Source organism: Cynocephalus volans, chromosome 6, assembly GCF_027409185.1.
Source record: "Cynocephalus volans isolate mCynVol1 chromosome 6, mCynVol1.pri, whole genome shotgun sequence".
In the NCBI taxonomy this organism is placed as follows: Eukaryota; Metazoa; Chordata; class Mammalia; order Dermoptera; family Cynocephalidae; genus Cynocephalus; species Cynocephalus volans.
Window position 1 is genome coordinate 109,202,005 of NC_084465.1, and position 15,040 is coordinate 109,217,044.

At 46.2% G+C, this 15,040-nt stretch overlaps 1 protein-coding gene across 4 annotated transcripts in view; it reads right to left on the reverse strand.

The window, feature by feature from the left end:
- MYH11 (myosin heavy chain 11) overlaps positions 1–15,040 on the reverse strand; it is a 108,905-nt gene that overhangs the window by 51,057 nt on the left and 42,808 nt on the right. For 2 of the 4 annotated variants that reach the window (XM_063100602.1, XM_063100604.1), the window contains exons 4-7: positions 12,639–12,666; positions 5,585–5,687; positions 4,044–4,064; positions 1,762–1,854 (exon numbers count right to left, since the gene is read on the reverse strand). In XM_063100602.1, coding sequence (XP_062956672.1) covers positions 1,762–1,854; positions 4,044–4,064; positions 5,585–5,687; positions 12,639–12,666 — 245 coding nt within the window. The remainder of the gene's footprint in view (positions 1–1,761; positions 1,855–4,043; positions 4,065–5,584; positions 5,688–12,638; positions 12,667–15,040) is intronic. The other 2 variants (XM_063100603.1, XM_063100605.1) reach the window with 1 other exon arrangement.

A 15,040-nucleotide genomic window follows, 5' to 3' on the forward strand; every position in this document is an offset into this window, starting at 1 on the left:
TGGAGACTTTGTGCTGGATCGCAGCAGACCAGCAGCGCTTCTCAGTGGAGGTGGCACATCCACCACAGGGATTTTGGAAATCATGGGAAGTGACTATTTCACTCGTCACATGCTCTTAGTGAACAAGGGACAAGGACACTTTGGAGAGTCCCCAACACCAGGCACTGTCCATCTCCCCTGTGACTTTCAAATGTTCCACTTGACATACAGGGAGGTGAAAAATCTCTTTGTAATTAGCTGAGACTAGAACCAAACCCTGTTTTAGATGAAAGCAGAGAAAAAAAATTTTTTAATGTTGCTCTATTATAAGAATGTCACATTTGTGTAATTCTAGAGAAGAGCGTTCCTTGGTTCAGAGCTTTACCAAGAATCAGTTACCGTTTTGGAAAATCCCACCCCAACAGCATCAGTCCCAAGACCCCCCCGACCCTTCTACTCCACCCTCCCACATTCTGTATTTATAGCTATCACAAGTCACAGTGATTCTGGGTGTAGATGTGAGTGTCCAACTCTTACCATGTCTTCTGGCCTGAGCATTGATGTGTTAACATGTACATTTTTATTATAAATTTTCTTATTTTATTTCTCCTTCATATTACAGTTAGGCATTACAGTTAGGGCTGATTTGTATTAATCTCATATGTGATTGTACACAGTAGCTGCTTAATAAATATTTGTGACATTATTTATGACTAATTTCAGGCAAGGAAGGGGAACATTCTAATTGTTTATTGTAAAAAAATGGGCCTGGGGTATGCAGGGTTGGAGACCACTGTTTGAATGGTTTCTGCAAAGGGTTTTTCATGGGACCCCATCCCAATGAGTGACAGTCCTGAGACCCCCACTACAGAACACGGATGCATTCTGTCCTCATTAAAATATCTTTCTGAGTCTCCTACAGAGGCTATGTCCTCTTTTGTACAATTAAGCAATTTTTGCCTACATGCCATCAACCACCCACTTTCAGAGTTCTCCTGCCCCTATTAGGTCTGAGAAAGAAAGGGGAGACCCCTGGAGTCTGGGAAAGAGTGCATGGGAAGGTGGCGCCTCCTGTCTCATTGACTGCTGGCCCCCAACTAGACCACAAGCTTCATGAAGGCTAGAAGCACATCTGAATTGTTCACTGAGATCCTGTAAGCCTACTTCAGTGTCTGGTATACAGTCGGTGCATAATAAAATTAACTCAGCAAACGGGGGGAAAGAGAATGTACATGTAAAAATGCCTACCAGAATGATTGTACACAGTAGGAACTTAATAAATATTTGTGGAAGGACGTATGTGCCTAGTATGTAGTACAAGATCAATCACGTTTTGCTGAATAAATCAATGAGTGTTGGATGTAAGTGTCTAGCACACACTAAGTGCTCAGTAAATACTTATTGAATGAATTGTGAATGTCATATATCTAACAGAGGACCTAATACGAGGGCCCTTCAAAAGGTTCATGGAACAATGGAATTAAAAGATAATCCAAGTCCTTCCACGAACTTTTTGAAGGATCCTAACACACAACAGATGCTCAACGAATATTTGTTGAATGAATAAGTAAATGAATTAATGAATGAATGAGTGCCAGGAGCCCTTGCAAGATTGGAAGGTCAATACAGGACTGAAGACAGAGTGAAATGCTATAGAGACATTCATGTCTACCCCTTCAAGTTCAGATCCCCCTGCTTGCATATACTCTGCACTCTCAGGCAGAAGAGGACATCCTGGGACCCGTGCCTTTTCCAGAAAACCCACATGGATTTGCTACTTACGAATCGTGAGGAGTTGTCGTTCTTGACTGTTTTGGCATTGCCAAAAGCCTCCAGAATTGGATTTGCTTGTAGAAGCTGCTTTTCCAGCTCTCCCTAAAATTCATTCACATCTAGTTATTGGAGAAAGCAACCCAGGTCCTGACATTTCTGCCCTGGATGGATGTTGTCACAAAACTCTGCCCCTAACCCACAGGTTCTCTCCTATCTTCTACCTTTTCTTAAAACCCGGCGCTAACATCCAGATTTACTAGAGGATTTTAGGAGAGAAGCAACCGGCTGAGCTCTCTGATAGCTAGGACATCTGCTCCCTAGGAAGGCCAGTTTTTCCAAGACCAGAGCATGCTCATCTATGCAATGTCACTGCCACTCAAAACCACCACACTTTACAATGCCAGGGACCTCATGTACATCCTAGTGAATGGTGCCCCATGGAGTTGTGCAGTGCACAACCTGCCCTGCTGTACATGGTGTTCTTGCTGCTGCTCACGTTTAGCAAGCAGCCTTCTTCAAGCTAAACCACTACAATCCTTCTTTCTATTGTTCAAATGCAATTTTTAAAAGTTACAATTTTTCCTTTCTTGGGACTGGTTTTCTGAAGTCTCCTATGGAAGACAGGTAAGGAATGTGCAAAACCCACCAAGAATCCTTTCAACCAACTGCAGAACAAAGCTGCAAAGCAGGTTGCCTGAGCTCCATTCATCAGGTTAAATGCAGCTGAGACTGTACACAGCCCACCGGCCCCCTCTGCACAAATGCGGTCACGTGATTAATCATGGCAGGAAAGGGCCAACGAGGTAAGTCATGCCAGGAAAGTGAATGAGCTGCTCTTTGCCTAGCCCCAAACATGGCAGCTCTGGGAAGCGCTGGCCCCTGAGGGTCTACTCCTTGTTCTCCCTACTGCCTTCCCTTTCTTTTTCTTTCCAGGAAGCAGGGCTGGGCTAAACAGAAGCCAGGAAAGCATCTAGAGGAGAAAAGGGCAGGCCTGGCTTTCTCGTTTTTCCCCTGTACACCAGGAGGGCATTGTGGGTAGCTATCACTAAAGGGACAAAGTCAGAAGCTACTATTTATTTGTTTTTATGTATTCACATGTCCTCCTCCTTTGCAGCTCCCAGAGAACGATGAAGCAAAAGCCTCATCCCCATGCAAAGCCGAGCCACGAGTGGAATCGCCCCAATTGAGACCTGAGGAAATTTATAATGTGAGCCAGGGGCTTTCCTTGGCTCATGGGAAGTAGACTAGAGGAATCACTTCTGTCAACACAAACTTGGGGTCCAATATCCCCCCAAAAAAGTCTTGTCTAGAATGGGGATTCCAGCAGGTGGGGTTGAAAGGTCCTCTCAAGAGAGCTTTAAACATGGGGACCTGGTTCAAACCCCTCATTCAGTGGATGATGAGACTGGGGCCCAGAGAAGTTAAATGACTCGGCCAAGGTCACGCAGGAGCAAATCCCAAATAAGAATTCTGATCCTTGTTCTGATCCACAACCCTTTCGCTCAGGGTCTAACTAAGGTACTTTGAGTGTGATCTCTCTAGGAGCCATGGAAGAACCCCCGAGGGTCTCCTCCAGGCTGAAACTCATATGCCAGCCCTCCAAGCTCTGCATTACAGATGAGTTTACATATGCAGAGATCCAAGCAGGACCAGGTCACGTGTCGCATAGCTGAGGACTTACCGCGCCACCAAAGCTAGTGCATTGTTAACCCGAGACTATTTCTGGAGTCTTGGGTCAAGCAACTGGCATGCAGAAGACAGACACACACCGCACACGCATGCATGAGGACACACAGGTGTGCTGGGGACAGGGCTGGGGGAGAAATTTAGGGTTGATGGCAGGGAGAGGGGAGGGAGGCATGCCAGAGCCATGCCATCGACTGACTGTCAGTCAAGCCACTGAAGCTTTAGGGTCTGACAGTCCTAAAACACTCGACCAGACAGGACTGATGTCTCTTGGTTGTTCCAGTTAAGGGTACCAGTGGTGGACATGTTGGCAGGATGGGTGAGGGGATTCATTCTGATTTGGGGAAATCCATTCCAGGCTGGAGCACAACCCTGGGGATTCCAATGGGTGTCCTGCGGGTGGCAAGTGCACCCCTACACCCCGCCTGGCATCAGACACCCGCAGGACAGCACATTGGTGTGTTTGTTGATTTGGGGATGTGAAACTCAGGGGCCTACCCCCTTCTACCATCAGCTACGGGACTCAGGGGGTGCAATAGGAGCATGCAGATCTAAACACACTCCGTGGTCCTGCACACACCAGGAAAACACTCTCAGTTACTCACGTAGGCAAAAGATGGGCCTTGCTGTGGTTGAACGATACAGTATAAAACAAACGTCAGTGTTATTTCTGTTGCACGTACATCAGGGTCTGGAGGACATATGACTTCAATCCCCCCAAACAGCCTGGATTCCCCAAGAGAACTAGGACAGTAGCTCCTTTTCCTTTCTCTCTGCTCAGCCCCCTCCCGCTGCTAATTTCCAGGCATTTCAAAGCTTTTTGTAATTTCTGGGGTCGCGGTGAGCTCTTTAAAACGGTATCCAGTGAGACATATCTGAGATGTGTTCGCAGAGGCAGGAGGAAAAGTGTTTGGCACATAGTAGGTCCTTGATAAAGATTAGTCATTAATATTAAGTATTATCATTTCTTACTTTTACTATTACAGAGAAAGGACAGGCAATGGAAAGCTGTATTGTCACCGCCACGCAATCTTTGGGGCCATCTGCTCCTACACACTGTAGCTACAAACCAATGTATCAGAGACAGTCTGACATGCCAGGCTTTGGGTTTCCTGCATTTGTTTGAGGAAAGAAAGTTCTCTGAAGCTAGCACCTACACCCATCTCAGATCTCCGAAGGCCTCTGGACAAGCTTCCTACTGTGACTGCTCCATGGTCGCCTCTGAGGGCCTGAAACAAGACCTGGAGGGACACCCCACACCACTGTCACACCTCCATTCTCCCACCTTCCTGTGCCCAAACCTTCAGAGGCGCTGGCCAGTCCTCGCAGCCCCACTGCTTGTCCCCTCCTCTGGGACAGATGATGCAGGGCTAAAATGTAGGAGGAGGAAGAAAAGGACGGACCCAAGAAGGGATGACTCTGGAAACCTGCTCTTGTTTTCTTTCCAAGCCCTTAATCATACTGCTATCATCTGGTTATTTGTGGGATGGTACAGCAGCTTTCTCTCTTACCCTTGTGTGGAAGCTCAGGGGACAGAATGACAGCATCTCTCAGACTCATCGCTGGATTCCCATCCCAGTGGTGCCTGGCACTTAGTAGGTGCTCAATCAATAGTCATTGTATAGCACTGGACCAAAGCCCACATACAGAGTGATACCAACATCTCCATCTCTGTAGGGGGTGACTGTGCCCACCCAGGGGACATCTGACAACGTCTGCAGATATTTTGGGTTGTCATAACTGAAAGGGGGGGTATGCTATCGGCATCTAGGGGGCAGAGGCCAGGGATGCTGCTAAGCATCCTACAGTGCATGGGACAGCCCCCCATAACAGAAAACTATGTGGTCCAAAATGACAATAGTGCCACTACTGAGATGCCCTGATGGGAAGCACTGTGGAGAGGGCTTACTCCCCTTTCACAAAACAGGCCCCTGTAGGAGGATGCTTCCAGCCTAGACAAGGAATCACCCAGACCCAACAGGCCTGCCTCGTGGAAAAACAATCCCCACTGTGAGCTGTTGGGGGAGGGGATGGCTAGACATGGGGCCCAAGTTCTTATGATGTGATCTGTTAGTATGTTGGTCAGGCTGCGAGCTGGAGACCTCTCTGCTAAGGCATGGATGTTGATTGGGAACCCACCACTCACCGTGATGCTTGTGTCCTTCTTGCCCTTGTGGGAGGAGGCCACCACGGCCAGGTACTGGATGACTTTCTTGGTGTTTTCTGTTTTCCCTGCTCCAGACTCGCCTCTGAAAGACACAGGAACAGTGACCCAGATGGAATAACCTATGTGGGTGTTCCATGGATACCTTTCTACAGCTCCATGAGCAAAGAAAGACAATGATGGTCATTGCTGCCAGTTCCCAGATGGGGAAACTGAGGCTCCCAGAGGAATGTAACTCGCCCAAGGTCACATGGATGGTAGGGGGCTGAACTGCACCTCAAACCCAGGTCCAATACCCAATCTCCTCCTCCTGAGAGGATGCTGGAAAGGATTCAGATGAAAAGAATGAAAAAGAAAAACTGAGTTTTCCTACAGAGGCCCAACTTAGGTTTATTTGGAATTGTCTACTTTTAAGACTTTATTAGCCGTGTTAGAAATGGAAGGACCAGGCAAGAGGCAGCCTTCAAGGAAGGACATAAGTCCCTCTCAGAGTACGAGGACCAAAAGTAAAAGTTTCAGAAGCTCTCCTATGGAAAAAAGAACTCATTATCCCATTGGCCACTGGGCAGATGCTAGCCCCTTCATCCTCTGGGGAATCCCACCCTGGGTATCAGGTGGCTAGCTAATGAACTCAGTCAAGTATCAAAGGATAAAGCTGGTTGAAGTAATTCATACTATGGTGTACATGACTAATAGGTTTTAATCAACAGAGCATTGTTTGTCATCAAAAGAGTACTCCTAGAATATGAGGGGTTGACTTTCTACCAAATGACCTTCTTAAGCCAGCTGCCTCTCAGGGCCATCAGAGATCATCATGGTGGGATTGTTTCATCCAAGCATTCCAGATACCACCTCTGGCTCCCATCACTTCTAGTGAGAGGGAAGGACAGAGCCTCTACCAAAACCTTCTCCTTTCTCGTGCTCTCTTGTTTTTTTGGTTTTGTTTTGTTTTTTGTTTTTCCTTTCTCTGCCTAGATGCTCTCATTTTCTGAGCTCACTTAATACTCTAAAATATGAGAGAGGTTTTTTTTTTTAAGTCTGGAAAAGAATTTATCCACCCTTAGGTCAGCTCAAGGTTCTCTGTACTGAACCAGTGCCACTGACACTACTGCAGTCTCTGCTGTTCTTCCTAATTAGGAAATAAAGAAATTAATTTTCTCTGCCAAGGGCCTGTTAATAACTTTGCTCATGGCTAAAAAAATTTTTTTAAAAAGAAAAGAAAAAAGTAATCATGAAACACGTGCTGGGCCCAATTCTATGGTTCCCACTGTCCAGAAATCAAGTGTCTGATGGCCAGGAATGATGAAAGCTTTTACATGGGCATTAATGCTGTCCCCTCCCTTCCCAGGGGTCTTTATTCTCAATGGCAATGTTATTTCACATGGCCTAGAGGCAGTTTGTGAAATGGGAACCACGGAGGCATCATCCTCATTTTCCCGAAAGGGAAACCTAAGGCCAAGACTTTTTGTTTTAATTTTAAAGAGGAGAACTGACCTTTTTATGGAGGGGTGGGGGTGTAGAGGGAGGGGCTCTTTGCTAATTGTTTCATAAGCATTATTTTCTTTACCTTCTTCCTGCCCACAATTCCTGAAGGTACAACTGGTCACCTCCATGTTATTAAAGAAGAGAACGTCTGGCCCAGAGTGGGTAAGCAACTTGTCCTAGGTCACACAGCGAGGTGGGAGCACAGCCAGAATTAGAAGTTGGGTCTCTGACTCAAATGCAACCAGATCACTTTTCACTACATTTCACCCAGTCATTCCATGACACAGACCCAACTTTCCACACCTTGCTTTCTAAGGCTGGAGGAAGGGAAAGGGAAGAAGAATTAATATTTGTTGAAGGCTTACTGTGTGCTACTCATTGGGCCCACAAATCTTTTCATTGAATCCTCCCAGCAACCCAATGAAGGAGTTATTGATTATCCCTATCACACTCCTGGGGAAACTGAGGCTCAGAGAGGTTGAAATAAATTGCTCCAGATCACATTTGCTCCTGCTATCATACATATAGGAAATGGAGAAATAGCAGGATTTGAACTCAGGTCCATTTGATACCAGAGCCCCTGTTCTGCCTTTGACCCTTTAATTTTGATAAATGAGAAAAGAGGAAAGACAAACTGAAGTCGCAGCCCACTCCATCAGAGTTCTTCCATAGATTCTAGGAGTCTTCACTTGCCTTAAGAGGCTGTTTGAAAATGTAACCAGGGATCAATGAATCAATCTATCAGTCATTTACACCTAGTATAAATTACTTCAATCAGGCTAATGTCAGAACATTTGGTAGACTTCACCCCAAACTGAAGGGGCTGGGTCCTGATCAGAGCAAGAGGAAGAAGAGAAAATTCTGACTGTAGGAAACCACTTATGTAGGAGGTTCTGAGCCTATTCAGATCCGAGATAAGACTTAGCACAGTAGTATACATAAATAACGTGTGCAGGACATACTCAACAAACCAGTGTCCTGAGATCGCTACCACCCACCTCTCCTTTCCCACTACAATATCCTCTCTTTCCACCCTTGCCTTCAGCGTCCCCTCTTCCTCTTTTGTACAACAAAGTGTTAGTGGCCCTGATCTTCCACTTTGCTGGGGGTGGGGGATGGGGGTTGGAGTAGGACCCAAACCTTGGGAATCTGCTCCTCTCCTTGTGGACTGCTTGGCCCAACAGTTTCCAAGTTTTATTGATAAAAATAAATTGTCCTAGGAGGTTCTGCCAAAGACAACACCCCAAGCTCCAGGCTCATGGGCGTCTGAAGGTTGATGTGCTCAGGTCTGGTCCAGAAATATTAATATCTTTGCTTTTCTGACCCTTGAACTCTGGGGGTAAAGACGCCTTCCTGGTCTGAGTACTCTAAACCCCTGTCTTGTTTCTTAGGGAATGTGGTTCCCCGCTTCCTCTTCCTGGAGGAGGACTTGGACCCATGACCATGTGCAGCTTCCTGGCCTTGTCATAACCCCAGCTCCAAGTCCTTTTAATCAGTGCAGCCCCAGCAACAGGGCCGGCTTTATAGGTGTGTGACCTGTATGGTCTCACAGGGACCATCCCGAGGATGGTCCCGTGCTTGATTTAATCCTCTGATGCTGCCATCTGGAAACGCTTAGTAGTTTTTGAACAAGAGACTCTGCATTTTCATTTTGCATCATTTTACAAATTATGTAGCTGGTCCTGGTTCCCAGGGTTGAACACCATTTGTAAGTTCATTGCAGCCTGTGGTCTGCACTTGGTAGGAAAGCCAAATTGGTTCTGATGAACCTCAGAGCTAGTCAGTCTCTGGTCCTCATGTGACTCCCACCCCTGCTGCTAGCAAGGCCCTCTGGCATTTGTGCTACCCAACTCCTATGTGTCCTGCAAAGCCCAGTTAGGCACTGCCTCTATTCTGAAGACAGTCTCTGGCTTCCCTGGGCAGAAGCAATGCCTCCCTCCCCTACAGCATCAATCAGCAGAATAGCACAATGTTCCCCAGGGACAGACTGCCCAAATTCAAATCCCTGCTCTGCCAGTTACCTGTGTGACCTTAGGCAAGTCATTTAACCACTATATGCCTCAGTTTCGTCATCTATAAAATGGGTATAATAAAAACTCTTACCTACCATGATTATTATGAGGATTAAATAAGTTAATATACATAAAATGCTTAGAACAATACCTAGCACACAAAAATGTTAGTTATTGTTACTTTTATAACCACTTCTCCCTTAGTGCTTATAAATTCTGTTCATACCATAATCTTCCACATTCATCCTAACATTAAAATATAAATCATATCACATTTCAGCACTGTTTAAGCCACGAGTCAGCAAACTATTTCTGTAAAGGGCCAGATAGTAAATATTTTAGGCTTTGAGAGTCACACATGCTCTGTCACAACTGCTCAGCTCTGCTACTGTAGCACAAAATCAAATGTGTGAATGATTGAGTGTGGCTGTGTTCCAATAAAACTTTATTTACAAAAAACCAGACAGGGGCCACATTTGGCCCGCTGCTCATAGCTTAAGTCCTTCAGCACTTTCCCATCCACTTTAAAGTTTAAACTCCTCCCAGAGCCAAGAAGGCCTCGCTACCTCTCTCTGGTCTCATGTCTCAGCACTCCCAGTCGTCTCTTAATTAAGCCCCTTGAACATACACTGATCTTTCTCAGGCCAGAGCCTCCGCACATACCAGTCCCTCTGCCCAGGGTGTCCACTTTGTTCACACTGGATGAACTACATGCTAGACAAAATATAACTTGTATCTAAAAACTACATTCATTCAGTTTTCAGTTTCTTGGCTGCATAATCACCTGTAGCCAATTGTGGGTCCCAACCAGGCTTCTCTTGACCACTAAGTATTCCTAAAAGCTCATACCCTGCTATAAACTTGTAGGTCCTCAGGTCACTTTGGCTGATTTTAACAACAGCCAGAATACAATTTAATAAGGAAAGTTAAGCTGTTGGTGGTTCAGGAGTGACTGGATACATTATCAAGTAAAATTGAATAGTTTGGGGATTTTTCCCTTATTCCCTTATAACAATGTCTACTACCTGCTTATTGAGCATCGGCTATGTGTGGGCCACGTGCTAGGGGATGAGGACACTGTCCCCATCCTTGCTAACCCTGCATTCCAGGAGAAAGAGACTGACAATAGCCAAGTAAACAAATAAGTAATTAAGATAATTTGAGGTGGAGATAATATTGCTGTATCGGGGTGACCTTATTGAGAAGACGGGGGGGGCAGGTGGAGATGCAGCGTCAGGGGGGCTGCTGAGCCCTGAAAGATGCAAAGGAGCCGTATGGGAAGAACTGAGGGAAGGGTGTGGCAGGCGGAGGAACAGCCAGTGCAAAGGTCTTCTGTAGGGAAATGCTGGGCACATGCAAAGGACAGATCGAAACCTATTGTGGCTGGAGGCCCTGAAGGAGGAGACAGCAGTATATGATGAGGGGAGAAAGGCAGAGCCAGATCATGGCAATCTTCCAAGCCATACTAAGGAGTTTGGATTTTATTCTCATAGGTATAGGAAACCACTTCGGTAGGGGAATGGGGCTTTAGAACCGAGGGGAAAAATTGAAACTGCAAGATAGAGACTGGATTGCAGGAGGGATACAAAAAATAGTGATTGTTGTTATAGCAGCTGAGCTTTACTGAGTGCTTACTAAGAGGAGATGGCTTTGTCATCAGTCCTTCACATGAAGTAACTTGTTTAATCCCTCCAACAACCCACTGAGGCACTTAGTGTCCCCATTTTACAGACGTGGATACTGAGGCTCTGAGAAAGTTAAGGGACCTGTTTCTGAGAGCATACAACTACCTGGTGATGGCACTGGAATTCAAGCCCAGGAGGTTTGGCCCTGAAATCCATGCTTTACTACACCATACTATTCCTTATAGTATTTATTGAATGGGCTGGCCAGTCCGCTCAGCTGGTTAGACTGCAGCCTTATAACCCTAAGGTCACTGGTTCAGATCCCTGTACTGGCCAGCTGGAAAAAAAAAAAAAAATTGGAAATGAATGAATGAAGCATGGTCACCAGGGGGAGCAGGGAGCTTAGTGAGGAGTCTGTCCAGGAGAGAGGTGACATGGCACTGAACTAGGGAGGGACCATGGAGTCAGAGGGGTGGACGGAAGTGAGAAATATTTCAGAAGCATGGTACTGGTTGGCTGCTTCTGGTTCTCACAGCCTCTCCATAAGCTCAGCTCAGAGAGGTTAAGTGACCTGTACAGAGTCACACAGTTAGGAAGCTAGCACATTCTTCCTTGCTCCCCGCTGTGACTGCACTGAATTCATTCACTCAACAGACATTAGTCCAGCAACACTATTCTGGCACCTTGGAAATAACATGAAGCTCATACACAGGCCTGGCCAACAGGAGCTCAAAGGGCCTGTGGTCAGCTGATCAATGGCCTCCGTTACAAAGATGCCCTCCTCTTAATCCCCACAACCTGTGAATATATCAGCTTACATGGCAAAAAGGGACTCTGCAGATGTGATTAAGTTAAGTGTCTTGAGTTTGGGAGACTGTCTTGGATCAGCTGGGTGGACCTAATATAATCACAAGGATTCTGATCGTGTAAAGATATATATACAGTCGATCCTCATTATTCACAGATTCTATATTTGCAAATTCACCAACGTGCTAAAATTTATTTGTAACCCCCAAATCAATGTTCATGGTGGTACTTCTGTGGTCATTCACAGATATGTGCAGAGCAGGGAACATTTGGGTTGTCCAAAGCTAATGTTCTCAGCCGAGATTGAACAAGGTGACTCTGTGGCTTCTGGTTTCTGCTTACATGCTGTAAACAAGCATCCTTTTCATGGTACATTTAGTGCCCTGTTTTTGCATTTTTTGTGGTTTTTTGATAGTGATTTTGCTGTTTAAAATGTCCGCCAAGCATAGTACTGAAGTGCCTGCTAAGAGTCTCTAAGCACAGAAGGCTGTGATCTCCATTACGCAGAAAATACCCATGTTAGGTAAATTTCATTCAGGTATGAGTTACAGAGCTGTTGGCTGTGAGCTCTATGTTAATGAACCAACAATATATATTGTTATATATATAATGATTCTAAATTGAGTTAATATCTTCTGACAAGGTATCCAGGTCTTCAAAGAAACAGTGACACCAACCACTAAATATGGCAAAAATGTGGTTAGTGGCTTGCAAATGTGAAATTTTAAAGTGATAGTTTAACACAATCCTCTTATTAACAGAGATGCCACCTACCTCCACAGAGCTGTTATGCAATTAGATGAGATTCTACATGTAAAATGTTTAGTTTAGTCCTGGCATACAGTAAGTGCTCAATAAATGTTGGTGTTTAAAAAGGGGGCAGAGATGCAGAACAAAATGCCACCAGGTATCATTAAGAGGTTAGTTTTGCCTGCCTCAGCATGAGAATATTTATCACACATGTTTAGTGAGCATCTACGCTGTGCCAGGTATGAATCGAGGCATTGGAACAGTGACTAATCAAAGACCCCTGCTCTTGTGGATCTTGTTCTTTAATAGGTTGGATCTTGACTCCAGAAGAACAGAGTGAAAAGCAGCTCCACTTACGTGCACAGAATGGACTGGTCTTCCCGATCTGCAAACAGAAAGAAAGAGCCGTGATTTAGAATTATCTCTGAACAAAGGGTATGGACTTGGCTCCTCCTGGGCCTTCCCCTTCTAAAGCTCCTGCATGCCGGCCCCACTGGTGGTGGCAAGGAGCCAGCTGGACTCACATTTCCCAGGGCACATGGGGCAAGACCACAGTCAACAAGGCAGCCCCAAAGTCCCAGAGGCAGCCCCGGAAAGATGCTGGAGCCTCACTCCCCCAGGAGTCAGAGAGCAGCCAGCCACACCAGCTCTGGGGGGTCCCTGGAGACCCACCCTGCCCAGATTAGGTTATGGACAGAACACAGACTTTGGATCCAGACAGACTGCGGTCCCACTTGACCACTTCTCAGCTCTGTGGCCTTGGACAAATATTTTAAACTTTCTCCATGCCTTAGTTCCTTCATCTGTAATATGGTGGATGTTTTTGTTTGTTGAAAACCCAGCATCCATTCCCTCTTCTTCCAGGCAGAGCATCCTTGCTCCTTTAGATTTGCCCCCTGTCTCTCCCCTGCCATCAGGTACAGTCTTGGTGGGGCTGCTCCAGAAGGTCCCCAGGTCCCCAGCGAAGAGGTAAAGACGTACCCTGGGCTGCATCGGTCAGATTCTCGGGCCTCAAACTCCAAGCTCAGTCAAGGACAGGGAAATTAGCCCTGTGGGGTCTCACTTCCCGTCCCCAGAGCCCGAGCAGCCTCAGTTTCTGTCATTTTCCAAGCCTGGCTCCCCAGCCTTCCCACCCATCTGCGAGCTCCTCCATACTCCCCCCTAAAGTCCTTTCCTATATAAGAGGCAAAGTCAGTCTCTGTTGCTTACCACCAGAGAAACCTGGCAGATGCAGAGAGCACTGTGAGATCAAACATGGTTACAGGCCTTACTAGCCACTTTCTACTCTTAAAGTGGCTCAGAGTGGAGCCAGGTTCTGGAGCCCATTTCCTCCCATGTGAGGAACATGGGAACAGTGAGCAACACCTTCAACCGTCAGCCAGGAACGGAGAAATCAGAGCTCATATTCACTGACGGACAGTGCCCATGTGGCAGGCATTTCTTACATCCACTCCCGGGCTCTGTCCCTGTCATCACAGTGCTCAGCCCCTCATGAGCTTCACTTCATCAGAGATCTCCTGGGGTTTGTCTAACATTGTGTCTCCAGTACCTGCAGATAGTAGGAGCCCAATTATATTTTTGGATGGATGAATGGACAAATGAAGAGGATGATAGATGGATAGATGGATGGATGGATAGAAGAATGGAAGAATGAAGAGAAGAATGGATGGGTAGAAGGATGGGTATATAGAAGGATGGATGGATGGATGGATGGATGGATGGATGGATGGATGGATGGATGGATGGATGGATGGGAAGGACTGAGGAAGGCCATGCCTCTGTATCACTGGGGGCCAGAGAAAATAGCAGCAACCATATACAGAGGTGGGGAGATTTACATCACATAAAGAAGATCTGGCGCACCCCAGGGCAAGATGAAAGAGACAACTGGGCAAACTCCATGGACCCTATACCCACTTCCAACCACCTCTCTCTCTTCCCTCAGTTTACAGATGGACAGTCAGTGGCCTGGTTGAGCCAAATCCTCAGGATAAAGAGCAGAGGAACCAAACAGATATTTAATTCCTCTTTCTCGCTCTCACTTTTTCCATGTTAAAGTGGTAGCATGGGCCAGAGCTGCCTGCAGGGGTTGTGTTCAGGGGGTGGGGGAAGTCTCTCACTCAGGCAAGTCTGACCTCTGAGCTGGGTGCCAAGCGGAGGCCTGTGCAGGAAGAGAGGCCACAGGACTGTACAGGGCAGAAAGAGGCATCAGGACTCACTGCCCCATCTTCCAGTCCAGCTGTGTTGATTCCCTTCAGGCCTACAAGCCCCAACTCCTGCTAGGATTCCTGGGCTGCTTGACAGCCCTTCCAGAATGCATCAGAAACCCCTGAGCATGGGCCCAGACAGACACACAAGTTGTTCACTGCCACAGTGTCTGAAACAGCAAAAGACTAGAAACAAGCCAGTTAACCAGTCCATCAACTGAAGACTAGTTAAATCAATTCCAGAGTTTAAATTCTGGGATGGCCATATAATGACACATTAGGCAGCCATGAAAAAGAACCTGGCAGGTCTTTATGGACTGATGCAAAATAATCTCCAAGATATATTATGTGAAAAACTAAAATGCTAGGTAGCATGGTATTATACCTTTTGTGTTTTAAAAAGAGGAATATAATATATACACACACATATATACATACACATAGATACATGAATATATATACACACACACATACATACCCACTCCCTTACATACTTGTAAATGCATCGAGTGTATTGTAAAGCTAGTCAGGACACTGCCAACTGGACACTGG